Raw genomic sequence first — 25,289 nt, 5'->3', positions numbered from 1 at the left:
ATAGAAATTGTAGGAATTGTACACATTTCTTTACAAACACTCCACATTTTAGGAGGTCAAAAGTAATTGGACAAATAAACCAAACCCAAACAAAATATTTTTATTTTCAATATTTTGTTGCGAATCCTTTGGAGGCAATCACTGCCTTAAGTCTGGAACCCATGGACATCACCAAACGCTGGGTTTCCTCCTTCTTAATGCTTTGCCAGGCCTTTACAGCCACAGCCTTCAGGTCTTGCTTGTTTGTGGGTCTTTCCGTCTTCAGTCTGTATTTGAGCAAGTGAAATGCATGCTCAATTGGGTTAAGATCTGGCGATTGACTTGGCCATTGCAGAATGTTACACTTTTTTGCACTCATGAACTCCTGGGTAGCTTTGGCTGTATGCTTGGGGTCATTGTCCATCTGTACTATGAAGCGCCGTCCGATCAACTTTGCGGCATTTGGCTAAATCTGGGCTGAAAGTATATCCCTGTACACTTCAGAATTCATCCGGCTACTCTTGTGTGCTGTTATGTCATCAATAAACACAAGTGACCCAGTGCCATTGAAAGCCATGCATGCCCATGCCATCACGTTGCCTCCACCATGTTTTACAGAGGATGTGGTGTGCCTTGGATCATGTGCTGTTCCCTTTCTTCTCCAAACTTTTTTCTTCCCATCATTCTGGTACAGGTTGATCTTTGTCTCATCTGTCCATAGAATACTTTTCCAGAACTGAGCTGGCTTCATGAGGTGTTTTTCAGCAAATTTAACTCTGGCCTGTCTACTTTTGGAATTGATGAATGCTTTGCATCTAGATGTGAACCCTTTGTATTTACTTTCATGGAGTCTTCTCTTTACTGTTGACTTAGAGACAGATACACCTACTTCACTGAGAGTGTTCTGGACTTCAGTTGATGTTGTGAACGGGTTCTTCTTCACCAAAGAAAGTATGCGGCGATCATCCACCACTGTTGTCATCCGTGGACGCCCAGGCCTTTTTGAGTTCCCAAGCTCACCAGTCAATTCCTTTTTTCTCAGAATGTACCCGACTGTTGATTTTGCTACTCCAAGCATGTCTGCTATCTTTCTGATGGATTTTTTCTTTTTTTTCAGCCTCAGGATGTTCTGCTTCACCTCAATTGAGAGTTCCTTAGACCGCATGTTGTCTGGTCACAGCAACAGCTTCCAAATGCAAAACCACACACCTGTAATCAACCCCAGACCTTTTAACTACTTCATTGATTACAGGTTAACGAGGGAGACGCCTTCAGAGTTAATTGCAGCCCTTAGAGTCCCTTGTCCAATTACTTTTGGTCCCTTTAAAAAGAGGAGGCTATGCATTACAGAGCTATGATTCCTAAACCCTTTCTCCGATTTGGATGTGAAAACTCTCATATTGCAGCTGGGAGTGTGAACTTTCAGCCCATATTATATATAGAATTGTATTTCTGAACATGTTTTTGTAAACAGCTAAAATAACAAAACTTGTGTCACTGTCCAAATATTTCTGGACCTAACTGTATATTATCACGTAGAAAACGTTTTACGGGTGATTTTTTTTTTTTAAACCTCCTTTTTGCACAACAACCAACCGATGAACGTTCATAATTGTTAAAGTAAATAAATAAAAATTAAAAAATTGATGGCATGTGTTTGGGGCCATCGACGAATAATCATTAATTGGCCCATTTTCACCTGATGTGCATGCAGGCTTTAACAACTGCAGATATCACATGTTTTTTTACTTTTGCGTTATTTTGTATGTCTACTGCTTAATATTTGTGCGTATGAGTCATAAAGTTAGAAGCATGCAAAATCACTACCAAAGAGCGTCTAATTAGTCATTAAACTGTAAGAGAAAGGGAGATTTCAGCCTCCACTCCCTACAAGTGATAGATTCTCCGCTAAGATGATCTTCCTTTTGTGGGGATGCAATGCTAATCAGTGCAGGGCAGATGGCAATCAGTATTGCAGCACATTAGAGCTGATTGCAACAGAAGTCCAACTGGCACTTCTTTATTTTATTTATAAAAGTTGCGAGCTGCCTGCTGTCAGAGCGCCATGGTGCTGATATACGGCACAGCACTGCCTCGCGTCTCTTCATTGCTATGCCCTGCACCTTTCAGCGGGCTGTTTGTCCATGATAAAGCTAAAGGCTAAAAATTGCACTCCTGAAAGGAGAGCTTCTTAAATTGCAGATCACTTTAAGCTGATTACGATATAATTTGCTCTAGAGTAGGCTGAGATGTTAATATGGACAATATATTACCTTCTTGTGTAATTGGAAAGACCAAAGGTGCTTTCTCTGCAGAAACTTTGTGCTGGCGGTTTTTTTTCATGTAAATGATAAAAGCTATCAGTATCAAGCCAGCAATACACATGAGATAGCTGACAGGCAAACGAAAGCAATGTTAGCCTTCTCTTACATAAACACAGCCATGTTGGCATACACTTCCACACACGGGGCCATGTCGGCCTGCTCTCCTCCACTCGCTGCCATGTTGGCCTGCTCTCTCACGCACACGGTCATGTCGGCCCTCTCACCCAGGCAAGCAGTGATGTCGGCCTGCTCTCCCACACTCGCTGCCATGTCGGCCCGCTCTCCCACGCAGGCGGCCATTTCAGCCCGCTCTCCCACGCAGGCGGCCATGTCGGCCCGCTCTCCCACGCAGGCGGCCATGTCGGCCCGCTCTCCCACGCAGGCGGCCATGTCGGCCCGCTCTCCCACGCAGGCGGCCATGTCGGCCCGCTCTCCCACGCAGGCGGCCATGTCGGCCCGCTCTCCCACGCAGGCGGCCATGTCGGCCCGCTCTCCCACGCAGGCGGCCATGTCGGACCGCTCTCCCACGCAGGCGGCCATGTCGGACCGCTCTCCCATGCACGTGCGCTCATTTAGCCTAGTGCTCCTGTGTTCTCTATGAAAAAGGGGAATAAATCAATAAGCAGCCTGAAATCAGACCTACCTGATCAAAATCTCTCTGACGATCAGTCGGCCAGTGCCTGCATACACAGTAGACAGTCGGCCAAACCTGTCAATATTGGCAGGGTTCAGACAACCTTGGTCTAATTTGTGTGGGGATTTCTAAGGCTGCATTTGCACATCTGTGTTAAGTGCTGCCAGATTATTTTTTTATCGGAGAGCAGGCACTCACTGAGTATCTCCTATTCTTTTCTTCATCAAAATTGATCTGCTTTCAGTTTAGCAGATATCATTCTCAGATCTGACATTTTAACTGAATAGATCCACCTAACTAAATGAGTCTGTGTGCTGTCTGATTAAAAAATTAGGCAGCACTCGGACATTTCACACATTCGTGTTAGGCTACATGCGCACGCTGCTTTTTTCCTGCTTTTTTGCTGCTTTTTTGGCTGCAGTTTTGTCAGCAGAACTTTCTGACATCTGACTTCCCAGCAAAGTCTATGAGAAGTCAGATTTGTCATGCGCACACTGCAGTTTATTTGTCAGCGGTTTTTTTGTCAAAAGTTTGTGACAAAAAAAATGCAGCATGTTCATTCTTCCTGCGTTTTTGTCAACATTTGTCACCCATTGAAATCAATGAGGGCATCAAAAACGCAGGAAAAATGCATGCTATCAAAAGTGGTGCATTTTACCTGCCTTTTACCTGCGTTTTTGCTAGCAAAAACGCAGGTGATTTGTCAGGAAGTGAGGTCAGGCAAGTGGTCCCGTCCCGTCCTCCATGTGCTCCCCGAAGTACCGCTGTCCCCAGGGGAGATGATGTGGAGGACGGGACTATAAGCAGCGGCAGCGAGAGGGGGATGGACATTGGCAGCTGAAAACATTGATTTTTCCCTCTTGCTGCCGCCGCCGCTGATAGTCCCGTCCTCCATGTGTTCCCCGAAGTACCACTGTCCCCAGCGTGCACGAAACAGGGGAGATGATGTGGAGGACGGGACTATCAGCAGTGGCGGCAGCGAGAGGGAAAAATCAATGTTTTCAGCTGCCAACGTCCATCCCCCTCTCGCTGCCGCCGCTGATAGTCCCGTCCTCCCCGTGTTCCCCGAAGTACCGCGGTCCCCGCACAGGGGAGATGATGGACCCCTCTCACCGCCGCCGCCGCAAGTCCCGGGCTCCACGCTCCTGCCGCCGGCTCCACGCTGTAGCGCGATCAGCTGAGCTGTCAGAGGTTACTCGCGGCCACCGCTGGATTCAGCGGTGGCCGCGGGTAACCTCGGTGACAGCTCAGCTGATCGCGCGGCTGTCTTCATTAGCTGCATGGAGGTGACCGGAGCGGCGGTGTCTGCTGCTTCTCCGGTCACCTCCATGCAGCACTGCTGGAAGCGACGCTGGAGCATGCTGGATTACGCCGGACATGGAGGGTTTGTCGGGGTTAATAAATTGGTAATGAGGGAATGTGTTTGTGTTTTTTATTTCCAATAAAGGATTTTTCGGGTGTGTGTGTTTTTTTACTGTCACTTATAGATTAATCATGGAGGGTGTCTCATAGACGCCTGACATGATTAATCTAGGACTTATTGGCAGCTATGGGCTGCCATTAACTCCTTATTACCCCGATTTGCCAACGCACCAGGGTAAATCGGGAAGAGCCGGGTACAGTCCCAGAACTGTCGCATCTAATGGATGCGGCAATTCTGGGCGGCTGCTGGCTGATATTGTTAGGCTGGGGGGCTCCCCATAACGTGGGGCTCCCCATCCTGAGAATACCAGCCTTCAGCCGTATGGCTTTATCTGGCTGGCATTAAAATTGGGGGAGACCGCACGCCGTTTTTTTTAATTATTTATTTATTTCTAATTTTTTTTTTTTCCCAATTCAACAAGCTTTATGGGCTTGTTTGAACTGAAAAATACATGAAACAATTGTTGACAAAACTGCAGCCAAAAACGCACCAAAAAAGCAGCAAAAATGCACCAAAAAAGCACCTACATTTTTTGTGACATTTCCAGGCTCTCTCTGACAAGGTGCAGTTTTGGCTGCAGTTTGTGAACACGAAAAAGAAGCAGCGTGCGCATGTAGCCTAAATGCAGCCTTAACCATTATTTTCTTAACCCTTTCTCAAGTAACATCAGCAGACCAATTCTAGGGTGAAGTCTTGGTTGACAATAGTCGTACACTTAATATAGTTAAAGGGGTTTTCTACCTCTGGGGGTAATTATTTTTTTTTTAACTTAAATGTATATTTTTGGGGCTAAGATAAAAGACTTACAAATTCTCTGATTGGACCTCTGACAGAGTATACAACACAGAGGGAGAATAAGGCAGCTAGTGCAATATTTTTAATGAAACCCAAGCTAAATACATTGATTTAAGTAAAAAAACAAAAATTGTCCCCATAGTGGACAATCCCTTTAATAAACTGCATCTCAGTAGTATTTTTCTTATTTGCATATTTATATGTATGTTCCATTAATATACATATATTGTTTCCTGAATCTTTAGGACGAGTGGATTCCTATGGTCGTGATCTCTGGACATTTCAACAGTGTTCAGGGACTCCGATGGGATCCTGATGGAGAATTTATAATAACAGTAGGTGCAGACCAAACTACCAGACTGTTTGCTCCTTGGAAAAGAAGTGACCAAGCAGAGGTATTGCATTAGTGTAATAGAATTGCAGCTTTCTAGAATTCTAATTTTTTGTGTATGTTTTTAATTTCAAGAAATATATCTAGAATACTGTCTATAGTACCATGTGGGAACCCTTTTATATATAAAACATAAGTAGTAATCCATTTAAAGCACCACTTTAGCTTTTTTGTTTTTATAATTGCACCGTTGGAGTGTTGCTTTAAATGTATGTCCCTTGCCCCCTGTCTTATTCTCACGGCGCTCACATTGGTTTCCTGTGATTTGTGACTTGCTGGTAGCTACACTGTTTAATGGAGCACGCCAGAGGTCACAACTCAATACAAATCTATGAGAGCATCATTCTGGCTCTCATAGAGTTGCATTAAGACCTTGTAACTTCTGACTTCCAGTCAGTCAGAATTATGAGCACAAGATGGCACTGCGGAATTTGGAGTGGCATCGAAAAAGGATGAAAAACGCCAGAAGCTGAGTATATGACAGGGGTTTGAGGACTTACATTTTAATCTCCATTCCAGCACTGAGATAAAAAAACAAAACACAAAACGCTGGAGTGCTGTTTCAACCATCGGTAAACCTCTGGCACACTGTACTTCTTGAAAACTTTTTTTTTTTATTTTTTTTTTTTAAAGGGAATATGCAAGTACGATCAACCTTCCTAAACCATCTATATAGATATAAAGATCATAAAAAGTTGAATAAAATGATACCTTGATATCTGTGATCTAATGTCTTATTCCAAAGAAATCCACATTTTTGCTAATATTTAAATGAGCTGTTAAGATCTATGGGCTGGACACAGCTCTTCCTGACAATCTGCCTCCAGAACGTATTTTAAGTGAAAGGGGGCGTTACCAGTATGAGACATGTAGATCAGGAGAGAATACTGTCAGTCATTACATGTCTCCAAATTACATAATCCCCTTTCATTTTTAAGTAGCTCTGGGAGCAGACTCTCAGGGAGATCTCTCTCCTGCCCAAAGATCTTAACAGCTCATTTACATATTAAGAAAAGTGTGGATTGTGATTGAGGTATTGGATCTCAGATCTCCAGGTATTATTTTATTCTACTTTCTATGACTTACATGTCCATATAGATAGACCCTTTATGAGGATTGATCCAATTGACAGAATCCCTTTAACATATTTGTTAACAGATTGTGCCATAAGAAAGTGTGACCAACCATGCCATTAAAGTGAATGATGGTTTAATAGATTTCAGAAGTTGTCTGTTATCACACTTGTTTGACATTTATACCACCTAGATACCAATCAGAATATTCCAAAAAAATAATAAATTATAATTGCTTTTAGACATAGAGATTCTGAGTGAAGAGACGCAGCCCAAACAAAAAATCCTATCTGTAATCGCCGTAGAGTGACTGATGTGCACATTTCAGTGTTTGGTTTTGAATACAGAATTCTGTAGAGCCGCCAGTGATTGACTTCATCATATTCTTCTTCTGCTATTTGTAGTGGCTCCAAAGATGAATACCTCTTAGAAGTAGGGCACTGCATATCAATGAAATAAATAATTTTGATTTTATTTTACATACTGACCCGGTAACAGGTCCTCCTTAGAGACAAAAAGAGATAAAGTCGCTTAAAGTGAACTTGTCAGGTGCAATATGCCAGAACCATGAGCAGTTCTGGGTGCGTATTGATATCCTTGCCTACAAACAGTCCCGGTATCTAGTAAGTAGCATAGATAAAGAGATTCGAAAAAGTATTTCTAAAGATCCTCTATGATATGCTAATGCGCACAGGGACTAGTCACAAGGGTGTTACATCCTGTGCTCACTCCGCCATCTTAGCATGTTCACATGCCCACAGGACCGTGCTGACATGCTATTCAATGACCTATTGCCCAACGTCATCATCAGCAGTGATGCGCGTACCTGTTAGTTGTCACTGCATCAGACACCGGGTAGTGCGCATGATCAGAAGTCCCAGGCAATTCAGGTCATGAACACTAGACCTCTCTGAAGCCGGGACACGTACATCCGGGTTCATAGTGCCCATGACCGGAAGTATCGGGACTTCTGATCATGCACATGGAGCCTAAAGCCGGAGTCCTCAACGGTGACAATGAACACAGGTATGCGCATCACCACCGATGACGCTGGCATTGAATAGCATGTTAGCACGCCCCTGTGGGCGTGCTAACTTTCTAAGAGGGCGGAATGAGCGCAGGAACTAGCACCCTTGCGACTAGTCCCTGCGCTCATCAGCATATCATAAAGGATATTTAGAAATATGTTACTAGATACAGGGTCAGTTAGGCAGGGATTAGCAATATGCACTAGAACTGCTCATGGTTCTGGGTGTCTATTGCATCTGACAGATTCTCTTTAAGAAACCAAAGTGTCCAGTATTTGTCCTGGTTTTATCCCCGCTGTACTCCTAAGTACTCATTTTTTTGTATATTTTTTTTCTTTAAATCCGCCATTTGGTTCTTTTTTTATTTAGTTCATATTTTTATGGTCCTTACCAAGGACGCGTTGCTCATAGGATTCTTCGGGGCATATCTGCCTTTCATTATTAGCCTGTTAGCAATGTCCCCTTGGAAAAGACTATAAAAATTTCCACTAATTAAAAAGGCCTATATCTATGGATCCGTATGGTGGATTTGTAAAATAAAAGCAAAAAAAACCAACAAAAGATGAAATACTCAAGAACTCAGCGGGAATATAATAGAAGCAAAAAATGGCCACTTTTGACTTGGTGACTGGTTCTTTTTAATGATGGTTGTGTGGTGTAATGAGGTGTCCTTGATCTCTATAGACCTCATATAATCTGGTTGCCCTGTGTCATATGCTCACAAGTGCTATGCTGTAAAATGCAGCGACTTATGTTGTAAGGTTAAAGCCAATATTATTGCTATTTATTTATGATGAAACGTTTATGGTGTTCCTTATTGCACATTCAAGATTGTATCACTACTTGTAGAAAATTGAGTGTTTATTTAAAATCCCCCCAAAAGGATTACCTATACAGCGCGGTGATTCATCTTTAATACCGATCGATAGACATTAGGGCGGACGCTGCAGTGAGTCAGGTGCACACAAGCGTTTTATTGCATTTACAGTTAACTAGATTATAAAATCCCATCCCGTGCTTCTTTGTGTGCTAAATGCATTGTCGTATTACAGCTTATTATGTTATACCCCGAGCTTCTTCATAAGCGTGTCAGTTTTATGCTGTGTAAAGTTCTAAATGTAGACATTATATATGTATTCAATAAACGAGACAGTATGGCCTTTCAAGACTCCTTTATGATCGTCACTAGCAGATATAGAAGTTGCCCCTTATGGAGAGGATCATGTATAAAGATCTAGAAATCGCCTCCTGTGATTAGAAGTGCTCCGTGTCATACAGAAATACTTCTAGATATGTGATCACTAATGATAAGTGAAAGCATGACTGCGAGTTGGAACCCTTATATGCAGTAACTTTAGCTGATAAAAGCTCGTTATGCTCCAAACTCTTCAGTTTTTGACACAGGAATAAGCTATGTCCTGTCAGCCATAGAAGCTTAAAATCTCCATTCTCAAGGTATGAAGACTCTTCTTTTCCTTCTTTCAGCCTAAGCTAGCCACACATTTTAGGGTCACTGTAGGCTGAATGCTCCTTTTAGGTTACCCTAACACCCTACAGCCCCAACTTTAACATTGTTACCTAGTGTACCTGTTTATGTCGATGTTGGAGCTTTTGGTAGACCCCTCTCTCACTGACTTTATCTCATGGCTAGTTGAAAACTAGGGCAGCATGGTAGCTCAGTGGTTAACACTGTAGCTTTTCAGCTCTTGGGTCTTGGGCACAAATTCTTCCAAACACAACATCTGTAAGGCCCATTTCACACGTCAGTGAAAAACAGTGACATTTTTCACTGGCGTGTAAAACACGCACATGTCCCTGCGTGTGCCGTCATTCACGGCACACGTGGGTTGTCTAAGTGCAATCCGGGCTCCGTTCTCCGTGGCCCGTGATTGCACTTAGAAAACAACTCACCCGTGCGCGCTCCCGCTGTCCATGGTGCTGATCGCTCCCGCGGTGCAGCATCCGGCCGGCGGTGACCCCCGCAGCAGCTGCTTCCGGGTCGGCTGTGTCGCGCATAATGAATATGCGCGACAATAATGAGCCGGCTCAGAAGCAGCAGGGAGAACGGGCTGCAGAGGACATCGCTGGACGCCGGGTGAGTAAAAATGATTTTTATTTTAAAAGCACGTTTTTTTCTGGCACGTGATTCACGGACCACACCACTGCGTGGTCCGTGGGACATCAGTGATGCAAGAAAAAAATGGACATATCTCCGTGCAGCAAACACGCACACGCGGGTACGCCGCATGGAGACACGTGCAGTGAAAAATCACTGACGTGTGAGCAGACCCATTCATTAGAATGGGTCTGCGTATGTCAGTGATTCTGGTACGTTTTAAAAAAAGCACAAACGTCCCAGAATCACTGACGTGTGAAAGGGGCCTTAGGAATATGTATGTTCTTCCCGTGTTTGCATGGGTTTTCTCTGTACTGTACTCTGGTTTTCTCCCTCACTTGAAAGACATACTAATAGGGAATTTAGATTGTGAGACCCAATGGGTCCAGAAATGAAGATGTCTATGAAACGCTGTGGAGTTAATGGTGCCACATAAGTGAGCAAAATAAATAAAGTAAAATCCTTTAGCATCCTGACTTAATGAACAGAATCTTATCAAGGCTGTAATTTTAACTTCTGCCTATCAGACAAGACAAGAGAAGCTTCTCCCATATTTCAACCAAGAGGAAGATTTTGTATAATGCAATGATGTTTCAGGAATTGTACTTGAAATGGGACTAACGGAATATCGACCAGAAGACTGGCGGCTTTTTATAAACGGCTCCATTAGAAGCTTGAAATGTGTTCTCTTGCACAATGTTATCACTTATGCGTCTCTTCCTATTGCTCATTCAATAAAACTTAAGAAGAATATGAAAATGTAAAAATCGTATTAAAGATAATCCGTTATCATGAACATCAGTGGTCAATTTTTGTTGATCTGAAGATTGTGAACTCCTTGCATGGACAGCAATCTGGATACACAAAATAACCATGCTTCATGTGCCTCTGGGATAGCAAGGCAAAGAAAAGATCATTGGAAAGGTCATGGCCTACAAGGGAGAAAATGATTGTTGGCACTGCAAATATCGTGATGGACAAGAACAAAATCATTCTTCCACTTTTTCCATATGAAGCTAAGATTACTGAAGCAATTTCTTAGGCCTTTGGACAAATTGGATTATTGCTTCAAGTACATTTTTAGATCATTCCTTGGACTGAGGATGGAAAAACTAAAAGCTGGAATCTCTTATGGTCTTCATATTCATAAACTCATGGTCAATTCAAATTTTACCACATGCATGAATAACACTGAGGCTTTAGCCTGGAAGACTTTTGTCTCTGTGTGAATAACTACTTGGTTAATTACAGCGTAGACAATTATGAAGAATCGGTGAAAGATATGCTCTCTAACTTTAGAAATTTAGGAAATCTCCATAGCCAATGAAACAGATTTCCAGATTACATTGGAGACTTCAGCGAGGAACAAGGCGAGAGGTTCCATCAGGATATGAAGGTGATGGAGGAGAGATATCAAGGCAGAAGGGACATACACATGATGGCAGAGGGGACATACACAAGATGGCAGAGGAGACATACACATGATGACAGAGGGGACATACACATGATGGCAGAGGGGACAGACACATGATGGCAGAGGAGACATACATAAGATGGCAGAGGAAACATACACATGATGGCAGAGGGGACAGACACATGATGGCAGAGGTGACAGACACATGATGGCAGAAGGGACATACAGTGGGTACGGAAAGTATTCAGACCCCTTTAATTTTTTCACTCTTTGTTTCGTTGCAGACATTTGGTAAATTCAAAAAAAGTTCATTTTTTTTCTCATTAATGTACACTCTGCACCCCATCTTGACAGAAAAAAAAAACCAGAAATGTAGAAATTTTTGCACATTTTTTAAACAAGAAAAACTGAAATATCACATGGTCATAAGTATTCAGACCCTTTGCTCGGACACTCATATTTAAGTCACATGCTGTCCATTTCCTTGTGAACCTCCTTGAGATGGCTCTACTCCTTCATTGGAGTCCAGCTGTGTTTAATTAAACTGATAGGTGTGCACCTTTCCAAATCAAGTCCTGTCTATATAAGACCTCACAGCTCACAGTGCATGTCAGACCATATGAGAATTATGAGGTCAAAAGGAACTGCCCAAGGAGCTCAGAGACAAAATTGTGGCAAGACACAGATCTGGCCAAGGTTACAAAAGAATTTCTGCAGTACTCAAGGCCCCTAAGAGCACAGTGGCCTTATTAAATTTATTGAATTTACCAAATGTCTGCAACGAAACAAAGAGTGAAAAATGTTAAAAGGGTCTGAATACTTTCTGTACACACTGTACACATGATGGCAGAGGGGACATACACATGATGGCAGAGGGGACACACACATGGCAGAGGGGACAGACACATGATGGCAGACTAGTGTTGGAGTTTCCCAACGCGATTGTCCTGATAACACACCTTAAAGGAAATTGCATAAACAACGTTTTCACTTTTAGGGGTTTTCTGCTCTTCTGACACCTTGGGGACTATGTAAATGGTGTAGCAAAATATCTCAACAAAATGTATGCTCTAAATGGCACTGATTACCTTCTGAGACTTGCTTTATACCGATACAGCACTATATGTCATATAGGAAGAAATTCCATAATAATGTACAGGCTAGTTATTCTTATTAGCTGTTAGAAATGAAAATTGGAACAAATTGAATGTTATTTATGATGTTTTTTACCTATTTCCACTCATTTTAACCAACTTTAGTGTTTAGTCCAATTTTTCCTGGAGAAATGCTGATGTTCCCCATTGATGTCCATTATACTCGGGTGCTTGGGTCATGCATGTCCAAGCATCCAACTTCTCGTTATGAGTACCGAGCATCGGAGCATGGTAGTGCTTGTTCATCACTAGTTATGAGCACCCGAGCATAGTAGTGCTCGCTCATCATTAGTTAAAAGTACCGAGCACCAGAGCGTGGTAGTGCTTGCTCATCACTAGTTAAGAGCACTGAGCAACCGAACATGGTACTGCTCGCTCATCACTAGCTATGAATACCGAGCATGGTAGTGCCCAATCATCACTAATTACGAGTACCGAGCACCCAAGCATGGTAGTGCTCCCTCATCACTAGGTACGAGTACCGAGCACCCAAGCATTGGTAGTGCTCGCTCATCACTAGTTATGAATACAGAGCATATGGGTGCTCAATCATCACTAGTTACAAGTACAGAGCACCTGAGCCTGGGAGTGCTCGCTCGTCACTAGTCACTAGTCGTTACGAGTACCGAGCACCCGAGCATGGTAGTGCTTGCTTATCACTAGTTACGAGTACCGAGCACCCGAGCATGGTAGTGCTCACTTATCACTAGTTACGAGTACCGAGTACCCGAGCATGGTAGTGCTCACTTATCACTAGTTACGAGTACCGAGTACCCGAGCATGGTAGTGCTCGCTCATCACTAGTTACGAGTACTGAGCACAGTAATGCTCGCTCGTCACTACACTGTGTGCAGAATTATTAGGCAAATGAGTATTTTGATCACATGATACTTTTTATACATGTTGTCCTACTCCAAGCTGTATAGGCTACCAATTAAGTAAATCAGGTGATATGCATCTCTGTAATGAGGATGGGTATGGTGTAATGACATCAACACCCTATATAAGGTGTGCTTAATTATTAGGCAACTTTTTTTCCTTTGGAAAAATGGGTCAGAAGAGAGATTTGACGGGCTCTGAAAAGTCCAAAATTGTGAGATGTTTTGCAGAGGGATGCAGCAGTCTTGAAATTGCCAAACTTTTGAAGCTTGATCACCGAACAATCAAGCGTTTCATGGCAAATAGCCAACAGGGTCGCAAGAAGCGTCTTGGACAAAAAAAGCCCAAAATAACTGCCCATGAATTGAGGAAAATCAAGCGTGAAGCTGCCAAGATGCCATTTGTCACCAGTTTGGCCATATTTCAGAGATGCAACATTACTGTAGTATCAAAAAGCACATACTGTGCCATACTCCGGGACATGGCCAAGGTAAGGAAGGCTGAAAAACGACCACCTTTGAACAAGAAACATAAGATAAAACATCAAGACTGGGCCAAGAAATATCTTAAGACTGATTGTTCAAAGGTTTTATGGACTGATGAAATGAGAGTGACTCTTGATGGGCCAGATGGATGGGCCAGAGGCTGGATCAGTAAAGGGCAGAGAGCTCCATTCCGACTCAGACGCCAGCAAGGTGAAGTTGAGGTACTGGTATGGGCTGATATCATCAAAGATGAACTTGTGGGACCTGTTCGGGTTGAGAATGGAGTGAAGTTCAACTCCCAGACCTACTGCCAGTTTCTGGAAGACACCTTCAAGCAGTGGTACAGGAAGAAGTTGGTATCGTTCAAGAAAAACATGATTTTCATGCAGGACAATGCTCCATCACATGTATCCAACTACTCCAGAGCGTGGCTAGCCAGTAAAGGTCTAAAAGATGAAAAAACAATGACATGGCCCCCTTGTTCACCTGATCTGAACCCCATAGAGAACCTGTGGTCCCTCATAAAATGTGAGAGCTACAGGGAGGGAAAGCAGTACACCTCTAGGAACAGTGTCTGGGAGGCTGTGGTGGCTGCTGCACGCAATGTTGATCATAAACAGATCAAGGAACTGACAGAATCTATGGATGGTAGGCTGTTGAGTGTCATCATAAAGAAAGGTGGCTATATTGGTCACTAATTTTTTGGTGTTTTGTTTTTGCATGTCAGAAATGTTTATTTCTAAATTTTGTGCCGTTATATTGGTTTACCTGGTGAAAATAAACAAGTGAGATGGAAATATATTTGGTATTTATTAAGTTGCCTAATAATTCTGCACAGTAATAGTTACCTACACAAACAGATATCCTCCTAAGATAGCCAAATCTAAAAAAAAAACCACTCCAACTTCTAAAAATATTAAGCTTTGATATTTATGAGTCTTTTGGGTTGATTGAGAACATTGTTGTTGATCAATAATAAAATAAATCCTCTAAAATGCAACTTGCCTAATAATTCTGCACACGGTGTAGTTACGAGTACTGAGCACCAGAGCATGGTAGTGCTCACTCATCAATAATCATTATGAGCACAGAGCACATGAGCATGGTAGTTCTCGCTCATCACTAGTCATTACGAGTACTGAGCACCTGAGCATGGTAGTGCCCGCTCATCACTAGTCATTACGAGTACTGAGCACCTGAGCATGGTAGTGCTCGCTTATCACTACACACAATGAACGCAGTAAAAGCAAAACCTAAAAAGCAATGCCTGAATTGCAATTTACTTTTTTTTTTTTACCATACAAGGGTCAAATTGAGCAGCAGGTTGAATGCTTGGCCCTCCATTTACACTCCCTAAAATGTGGGGTCATGTGTTGAGGAGGAACAAGTGCCGTACAAAGGTCTGTTCTACATGTGTTCTGCCAGTGCATTATGTTAATGTGGGGAAACGTCACGTGCTGGCCACGAAGAACACAGTTTAATAGCATCTAACATTGTGTGTGGTAATGGACAGTTGATTGTTAGGTATATGCTGTATGTATATTGCCTTTAGACCTATGTGTAGATATAGATTGTCTTTTGTTTTCTGCGCGGCTCATTCCTTTGGGTTTACCCTACCCTGACACTTAGTACCATTTTTTCTTATTTACAATTTGCTGAATAACCGTTGTCTGCCTGAGAAAGCTATTCAGGTCTGTGAGAAAGCCAGGCTTGTTGCTAGGCAACACGACAGCCCAAGCGACAAGACTAAAACAGTGTAATGATGTGACGTATGTTTCTTTGCAGGGCCACCTAGATAGGTCTGCAGCGACATGTGCTTTGTTGTGACCCAGTAGCAGGAATGTGCTTGTGGTCCTCTTAAAGGGAGATTGTCACTAGGTTTCTGCTACCCTATTTGAGAGCAGCATAATGTAAGGGCAAAGACACTGATTTCAGAAATGTATTATTTATTGGGTTGATTCTGGTAGTTTTTAATAAAACCACTGTTTTCTCTTCAGCAGATATAGCAGTTCTCTGACTACTGAGCTCTGTATAACCCCGCACGCACCACTGATTGACAGCATTCTGAGTAAACTGTGCATAGGTAGAAAGCTGTCAATCAATGGAGGGACTACCTAAATATGCAGGACTACATGGCAGACGGTTTAATAGTCCTCTAGTGATAATCTTCATAATCATTGATTTAATCAAATCTACAGTAAGCAGCACAGTAAGTGACACATCGTTGGAATCAGGGTCTCTGCCACTATGTTATGCTGCTTTTAGATTGGGTGGCAAAAACCTGATGGCATAAAGTTTACTAGGAGTACGTTTGATGCACAAAAGTATGGTACCTCCATTTGGCTCCGTATACAACGAATCACCTCAATAATATAACCTGTGATGGGACCTACACCATTTTTTTTCTCCTAATATTTTTCTTATGGAAAAATAATACGTCCATATACGGCACTATAGCTAATCTTCTTAGATGTGGAAAGCAAATAAAAATTGATGAAAGGATGCAACGCAGGATTGTCCTGATGGTGGATGAGCAGCCCCAATCAAAATGCAAAGAAATTCAAGCAGTCCTGCAGGCTCAGGGTGCTTTAGTGTCTGCACAAACAATCCATTGACTTGCTATGACAGGAGACCCAGGAGGACCCAACTGCTGACACAGTCATGAAAAAGCTTGACTGCACATTACCAACATGTACATGAGTAAGCCAAAATCCATCTGGGAAAGCATTTTGTGGACAGAAGAAACAAAGATAGAGCTTTTTGGTAAAGCACAAAATTCTACTGTTTTTTAAAAATGGAATGAGGCCTGCAAAGAAGAGAACACAGTACCTACAGTCACATATAGTGGAGGTTCAAACATGGTTTGCTGCCTCTGGCACTGGGTGCCTTGACTGTGTGCAAGGCAATATGAAATCTGAGGCTCACCAAAGGATTTTAGGAGGCAAAGTAATGCCCAGTGTCAGAAAGCCGGGTTTGTGTCCTATGTCATGGGTCTTCCAGTAGGACAATGACCCCAAACATACTCCAAGATGCATCCATAAATGGATGGAATCAAAGCCCTGGAGAGTCCTGAAGTAGCAGCAATGAGTTTGGATCTAAATCTTATTTAACACCTGTGGAGAGATCTTAAAATTGCTGTCGGGGGAAGACAGCCTACACATATGAGATCTGAATCAATTTGCAAAAGAAGAGTGTCCAAAATTCCAGTTGAGAGGTGTAAGAGGCTTATTGATGGTTATTGGAAGCGATTGATTGCAATGATTTGTGGGTGTACAACCAAATATTAAGCTGAGGGTGCCAACAATTTAGTCTGGCCCATTTCTAGGGTTTTGTGTGAAATTAGGTCCATTTTGCCTTTTTTATCTTTTTGTGTTGTGTTGTTCTAATGCACACAAATGAATTAAACATGTGTATGACAAAACATGTAATATTGCAAGAATTTTTTAGGGAGAAATACTTCATTTTCTGGAACAATTTGAAGGGCACCAACATTTTAAGCCATGACTATAAAATTAAGGTTCTTAGCTCACAAGTTGGCCAATTCATTTGTGCCCACCAGTGAAAATAAAGACAAAAAGACTGACTGCACTCACCAAACTGAGGTGTGAACAGGTGCATAACTGAACATAACATAAAATACAAAAAGACAGTTTGCACTCTGATAATGCTAAAGTATGGGAACCATGCATGTGTGAACATGGACCTGCATTACTGCTAAGGAAAAGCTAAGAAAAAATAGATATTTAGCATATATAAATGGCCATTTTTATATCTGCCCAGTTGCCACTTCACGGCATATCTCGTAACTGGGTACCTACAGTTTACAGTGATTTGTTCCAAAGGGTGTGCAACCAAATATTAAGCTGCGGGTGCCAACAATTTTGTCCATTTCTAGGGTTTTGTGTGAAATTATGTCGAATTTGCCTTTTTTCTCTTTTTGTGTTGTGTTGTTCCAATGCACACAAATGAATTAAACATGTGTATGACAAAACATTGTAATATTGCAAAAAACTTTTTGGGAGAAATACTTCATTTTCTGGAAAAATTTGAAGGGCACCAGCATCTTAAGCTATGACTGTAGAATGAGACTATAAAATTAAGGTTCTTTGCTCACAAGTTGGCCAATTAATTTGTGCCCACCAGTCAAAATAAGGCAACTTTTCTTTGATTGGATCCTAAACATAATACCTATCAGACAGACATGCCTATTGTGATGCAGGGTGCTGATTGAAGCCTTTGACCACTTGTGCCGATACTGGCATCATTTTAAATGCCGCTGTAAGATATTGACAGCGGAATTTAAGGTGTTGAATACAGCGATTAGTGCACAATATGGCCTCTGTAGTTACAAGCAGATGACGACTATGTAAGTACAGCCATAAAAACCTGCTGCAAATACGGAAGTGCTGGCAGAAAAAACACGTAACGTACAGGAGTTTTTTAATGGGTTTTTTTTTCTCGTTTATTTAAATGGGAGAAAAATACTGCAAAAATATTAACAATGTTGACATGCTGCAGATTTTACATTGCGTAAGGTTTCCGGAATCTGTCACTTTGCTAGTACAGTAAAATGTTGCATTTTTTTTTCCAGGAAAAATGCAATGTGTGAACATACCCTAGCCTAGCCCAGTAAGTGTCTGCCTGGTATGAAGCAGGATCCGCTTCTGAAAATGCTTCATTCACTCGTTATTCACCTATGATAAGAATGTGCGTCATAGCTCGCTGAGGAGGAGTTGAGTGATTGACAGTGGTAATCACGTCAATGAAAATCGCCCAGTTTTGAAGCCATGTTGAGAGTAGATGGGTGCAGTGCTTTTCTGTTACATGTCCATTTATGACCCGCTTTTCTTTTTACATAGGTAACTTGGCATGAAATAGCAAGGCCGCAGATTCATGGCTACGACATGCAGTGCATTGCAATGATTGGACGATTCCACTTTGTATCTGGAGCAGATGAGAAAGTTCTCCGGGTGTTCTCTGCAACAAGGAACTTCATAGAAAACTTTAGTCGCATTTCTGACATATCAATGGATACAATTCTTTTGAATGTAAGTAATATTACCATTTATTACTGGAAATCTATATAGCCGTAAAGGGAATCTGTCACCTATAAGCTGCGGCCACCACCACCGGGCTCTTACATCCAGCATTCTAACATGCTGTGTATAAGAGCCCAGTCCGCTGTGTAGAACATAAAAATCACTTTATAATACTTAACGGTCGCATGGTTGGCCATATGGGCATCTCAGTTCTCCGGTGCCGCCTCTTTCGGCCATCTTTGTCCTCCATCTCCTGAAGCTGTGGAGCATGACGCGTCCGATGTCATCCACACTCGCCGGCATTCAGGTCCTGAGCAGGGCAGATCAAAGTATTGTAGTGCGCCTGCGCAGGACCGGAGAGTGTGTATGACGTAGAAGCGTCATGCACGCAGCCTTCAGAAAGAGGACGAAGATGGCCGAAAAAGGAGGCACCGGACAACGGAGACGCCCATATTGCCAACTGAGCGACGTTAGGTAAGTATTATAAAGTGTTTTTCATGTTATACCCCCGGCCTGGGCTCTTATGTACAGCATGTTAGAATGCTGTATATAAGAGCCCGGTGGTGGTGGCCGCAGCTTATACGCCAAAAAAGTGGTGACCGGTTCCCTTTAAAATGTCTCACGGTGAACGATTGCTAACAGTCTTTACAACCACTATCACAAGGGTTTCCACACTCTGTGGATGTATGTAATTCTTGTAAAAATCCGGCAATTGCATACAACCATTATTGGATTTTGGTTGTCAATGATAATTAATAAGCCTCTCATAAAAAGGACACAAAATGATGAAATATAGGAAAATCTGCCACTATTGTAAAATCACTTTTCCTTAATGCTGGAAATTGTTTCAGCCAAGTTTAATCTCTGCAAATTCCCTGCACTTTATTAGCTGTGATTTATTAAAATGATAGTAATGGCCATGGTTTTATCATGATTTCAAAAAAAGGCAGCAAGATCGCCTCATGTAAACGTGGCCTAAACAAGGCTTAATATGGTGCTCCAGTTCAGAGGTGTAAAAAGTAGTTGCATTAAAATATTGTATTACTGTCACCCCTATACATAAAGCTAACAAGGATGTGTCCTATAAACAAGAATAGGAAGTCTGAGGTTTTACAAATGGGGAGATAAGGTATGCACACCAGTGACTATGTAAGGGGAATACATGGAATAGCAGAAACTGCTGTGTGAATACTGACTTGAAAAATTCAATAGCTATATGTAAGGATGAAATGTGAAAAATGGAGGTTCCATTTTTCACATTTCATCCTTACATATAGCTATTGAATTTTTCATGTCAGTATTCACACAGCAGTTTCTGCTATTCCATGTATTCCCCTTACATAGTCACTGGTGTGCATACCTTATCTCCCCATAGTGATGTTTTTTTAGGTTTTTGCACCCAGTTCAGACATAGAATGGAGTTCCAAACGTTATTTCTTATTTGAGGTTTTACAAATGTCTGTTGCTCACATTACAGGAGATAAGAAATTTACTCAATGTACATAAATGTAAGTGACCTACGGTACCATATTTTTCAGGCTATAAGACACTCCTTAACAGAAGACGCACCCTAGATTTAGATAGCCGAACATATGGAAAAAAATTTCCCTGGTGGTGTAAAGTAAAAGGGGTCATTCGCACTAATTTTAATGTAATGGAGTTGAACAGGAAAGTAATAAATCTATTATTAGTGTTTCTATGCAGTGTGTGTATAATATACACACACAGGTCTGCTACATGCACATTTGCACTTACACACACACAGCTAAGCTACTGTACATGCCCAGTTACACTTACATACATACACACATAGACACGCACACACTACATTACCACATCTTGTAATTCTTGATCGGGACCTGTAGTATTGAGGCTACAGAAGTTGAGCAGCTGAAACACTTACTACTAGATTTAACTGACCTGAGAGATTCTGAAATTACTCGTGCGAAAGCTCCTTCAGCTGCTCAGCTACTGCAGCCTCCGTCCATTCAGGTCCTTCAGACACAGACACTGATTCAGGATACAGTGACACAGGTTGGCACCAGGACACAGGCATGGATACAGGATAAAGGAACACAGGCTGGCGCCAGGATACAGGCATAGATACAGAAACACAGACTAGTACCAGGATACAGGCATAGATACAGAAACACAGGCTAGTACCAGGATACAGGCATAGATACAGAAACACAGGCTAGTACCAGGATACAGGCATAGATACAGAAACACAGGATAGTACCAGGATACAGGCATAGATACAGAAACACAGGATAGTACCAGGATACAGGAACAGATTCAGAATACAGGCTAGTACCAGGACACTGGCATGGATACAGTAACACAGGCTTGCACCAGGACACGGGCATAGATACAGGAACACAGACTAGTACCAGGATACAGTCTAGTACTAGGACACTGTCATGGATACAGGAACACAGGCTGGTACTTGGGAACCAGGAACGGGATCAGGAATGGAATCAGGAACTATGATGAACTGGGAACACATCAAGGATTTACCTGGTACTTTCCAGCAATAAGCTGTGTGCACGTCTAGCGCCTTTGCGGTTAACTGGTGCCGCTACAAATATACCACCTGTAGTGACAAGCTGAATTCCTGTCACCTGTGACAAAACACACCAGTGTGTCATATCAACAACACCCACACCACACCATTACACACCACTAGAGGGCATTAACAGAGACACTGGATCAGCAGGGTTGGTCTCTTAGGCTATGTGCGCTCTGCACCGCACACAAAAGGTCCGCTTCAGAGCGCAGCTGAAAATCTCTGTTCTGAAGCGCATGGTGCCTGCAGAATTTGTGCGCTCTGCATGCTGCCTCTCCCTATAGACAGCATGCAAAGCGCACAAAAGAAGTGACATGTCACTTCTTAGAACGCACGCTTCGGGCAGTAGCCAAATCGCTGCGTTCTATTACGCCACGTGCGCACGGCCCCTGCACAATCTCCATAGATTGTGCAGGGGACGCAGAATGCATGCAGTTACGCTGCGGTGCAGATCGCAGCGTAACTGCATACAATACGCATACATGCGCACACAGCCTAAAAGTATAAATCCAACCCCCTGTAGTTAGGACCCTGGGGAGTGCAGAGGGTGTGAGTGGGAGGAGTCGGCTGGTGAGAGTGTGTGTGTGTGAAGGTGGTGACGGAAGTGGACGAACAGAGGAGTGGAGCGAGCAAGCTGCTGCATGCAGAGCAGCAGAGGAGCGCAGAGAAATAGTGAAGTGTGGAGAGGCTGAAGCCACCTGGAGCCTGTATGCAAGCCACTAACAGGAGAAGGAGGGCCCGGTTAGAGTGGAGGTATCCAGACTCGTGCACAGAGGGATCCCTTGGAAGCAGGACCCAGGGCTCAACACGGGACTCTGCACGCAGCGGGGAGCAAACCCCCAGGACAAGGTACAGATCCAGGTCGACTTGGCGAGTTATGCACAGCCGGTGGAATTCAGTGCCCACGATTGACCCCAAGAATCTGAGGCATAGGCAGCACAGAGAGGCCCTGGCTAGAACCCGTTAAATTAGCTCAAGCTGCTCAGCGGTAGGACCAGAGAAACACCAGTTTTCCAACGGCTCCACGCCAGGGAGGACAACAAACTCCAGGAGTGCCAGGAAGAGTGTGGCCAGGTTCACAGCACAGGTGGTGGGACTCAGCAACCAGAGCAGCTAGCACGTCCAGAGGCAACCTTTTCCAGTTGCACCAGTAAAAGACTTGGACTATGTTACTTGTGTGGATCTCAGTTATTGCCCAGCACCTCTACCTCATCTGCAGGACATTGCATAATTTCTTTTCTTTTTCTTTTGTTCCACTGAGCCTCCCCCAGGGCAAGAGACCCGGATCCGAGCGGCTTGGGCCGAACTGCTCTGGGGTACCAAAGCTCGGGGGAGCTGGCGTAGTCGGACTATCCGCTTTAAATTAACCCCTTTTTATTGCGCACCACGGGGCCACAGAATCGGGCCAGGCCACGACTGCACAACCACTGGCTCGCCGATGGGTGCACAGGGAACGGATTGAGCTACTCCAATCCCTCGGGGTCCCGTGCGGGTGTCGCACATGCGCTTACCCCTTTATGAAGCGTGGCGTGCATGCTAAGCTCATGACCAGGAAATCCACGTGACAGAAGGCATAGTAAACCTCACTTAAATAAAACTTGTCTGTTAATGCATGAAGCATGTTAGAAAGTCTCAAAATGCAAACATGATAGGTACCTTGTTCTAAATAGAATCTGATACAAATCAGTATGGGAAGGGCTGCACAGTTATTGCTAAGGCTGTGGAACTCCAGCAATCCATATTGAGAGTTATCTAGAACTTCAAACACAAAAAACTTTGAACAGTTAGGAATGTTTCAGGGGTGACCGGCTTACCAAGAGTGCATTCAGAAGGTTAAAAAGACAAATGCTAAAGAACTGCAGGCCTTCGTTACGGTCCGTGTATACAGTTCAACATTACAAAGACCCTGGGTAAAAATGACATTCATGGGAGAAATTGAAGATTAATCTTGAGTTGTAATTTGCATACCACTGCACTTGGCAAAAAAATCCTAAGAATTTTTGGCTAATATTCTGATGACTGTCATAAAGCTAACAGTGCATTCCATAATACGTCATCATCCCAGCGATTATTCGTGGTGGTAGTGTTATGGTGTGGGGCAGCTTTGCTTCTGCAGGACTTGGACAACTTGAACAAACAAGAAGTCAAATATATCTTATGAAAAGTGTCCAAGAGCAAGATAGACACACAAAGCAAAATGTTTAAAAAAAAAACCCTCTATCTAAATATTGTTATACATTCCCTTAAAAACATTCACATTCCCCGGAACAGAACAGGCCAATATCTAAGATACATCAATATACATTCAACTAATAGTGTAGATGGGCAGGTATCAGTGGGAGATGACGAAGGTAGGGGGTCATTCTCAGCCAAAAATAAAAGTGATACTGTACAATATATACATTAAAACAAATGAGCAAGGTGCAGAGAAAGTACATAGACCACGCAGACACTCCAAGACTCAAAACAGCCAAATATTTAAAGGGGTTTTCCTGCTTGGAATCTGTCACCAGGTTTTTGCCACCTAATATGAGAGCAGCATAACGTTGGGGTACAGATCCTGATTACAGCGTTGTATCACTTACTGGGCTGCTTAGTGGAGTTTTGGTAAAATCACTGTTAATCAGCAGTAGATTATCATTAAAGGACTATTTTTCCTGCTGCCATGTAGTCCAGCATATTCATGAGCTCTGTAAAACTGCTGAGTCTACAGCAGAGAAAACATTGATTTTATTTAAATGACAGCAAACAGCTCAATGAGTGACACTTCTCTGAAATCAGGATCTCTTTCTCTACATTGTGCTGCTCTCAGATAGCGGAGCAAAAACCTGGTGACAAATTCCCTTTAAAAAAAGAATAGTTTTTTACATATAAAATCTCAAACACAGCAGGTATGTTTTCCACAAGTCCAGCGTAGACTCTGTGCCATTGCTCCTGTGTCTGTGTTTTGGCCACAAAGGTGACGTGACATGTAACGTGCACATCACCGCTGCAGGCAATCAGTGATCGAAGAGGCTTGTGGCACCTAGATCAGCTGAGCTTTGTAATTGGCTGCAGCTGTGATGTGCACTCTAGTTGTGACATCACCAATGTAGCCATAACTTTTTTTTTTTTTAATTTTTCTGTCAATATTGCCATATAAGGGCGTGTTTATCATGCAACAAGGGAGAAAAAAAGAATTCAGCTCACCGATCTGCCGCACTCCGGTTCCTGTTAAAGCTCTGTGCACGGAAAGGTAGGCTGCCTTGAAATGCAAAGGAAAAAAGGGGAATCCTTTGGGGTATCCAGCGCAGTCCTCAGGATATTAAAAAGTCCAATATTTTATTATAATCCACATAAAATCCATCCGGTATGCAGCAAAAGATGTAAATAATTACAGCATAGAACAAATTTTTATGTGGATTTTATGTGGATTATAATAAAATATTGGACTGTTAATATCCCGAGGACTGCGTTGGATTTTTTCCCCTTTTTTCCCTTGTTTATCATTGGTCCAGTCGTACTTTTGAATGACACCATTCATTCTGACCCATATGTGCGGTGAAATTGCAAAAAAGTTTAATTGCACAATTGTTTTTCCTTGTGGGAAGGGGGTGGGGGGGGCTACCGTGTTCAATATTTTGATAAACAGACCCAGCCTTACGATTCCCCAGGTCAGTAGAAGTTCATAGACACCAAAGATCTATAGTTTTACTTTTGTCTACGTGGTAAAAAAAAATTCACAAGTTTGTAAAAGAAAAAGAGAATATTGCTTTTGTGGCTATTTTCTGAGACCCGTAGTGCTCTCATTATTCGGGATCTGGGGCTTAGCGATGGCTTATTGTTTGCTTCTTGAGCTGGTGTTTTTAATTCTACCATTTTTGTGTAGATGCGATGTTTTCATTGCCTGTTATTGCATTTTAATGCAATGTAGCAGCAACCAAAAAAACCCATAATTTTAGCGTTTTTGTCTCGCTACGCCGTCTACCCATCAGATTAATTGATTATAT

The 25,289-nt window shown here is 42.7% G+C and overlaps 1 protein-coding gene across 2 annotated transcripts in view; it reads left to right on the top strand.

The window, feature by feature from the left end:
* Positions 1-25,289, top strand: part of ELP2 (elongator acetyltransferase complex subunit 2) — a 143,971-nt gene that overhangs the window by 86,173 nt on the left and 32,509 nt on the right. For both annotated transcript variants that reach the window (XM_075314886.1, XM_075314885.1), the window contains exons 12-13: positions 5,401-5,550; positions 18,555-18,743. In XM_075314886.1, coding sequence (XP_075171001.1) covers positions 5,401-5,550; positions 18,555-18,743 — 339 coding nt within the window. The remainder of the gene's footprint in view (positions 1-5,400; positions 5,551-18,554; positions 18,744-25,289) is intronic.

Source organism: Anomaloglossus baeobatrachus, chromosome 6 (assembly GCF_048569485.1).
Source record: "Anomaloglossus baeobatrachus isolate aAnoBae1 chromosome 6, aAnoBae1.hap1, whole genome shotgun sequence".
In the NCBI taxonomy this organism is placed as follows: domain Eukaryota; kingdom Metazoa; phylum Chordata; class Amphibia; order Anura; family Aromobatidae; genus Anomaloglossus; species Anomaloglossus baeobatrachus.
The sequence above is the reverse complement of the archived record's forward strand: the minus strand, read 5'-3'. Positions and strand labels throughout refer to the sequence as shown.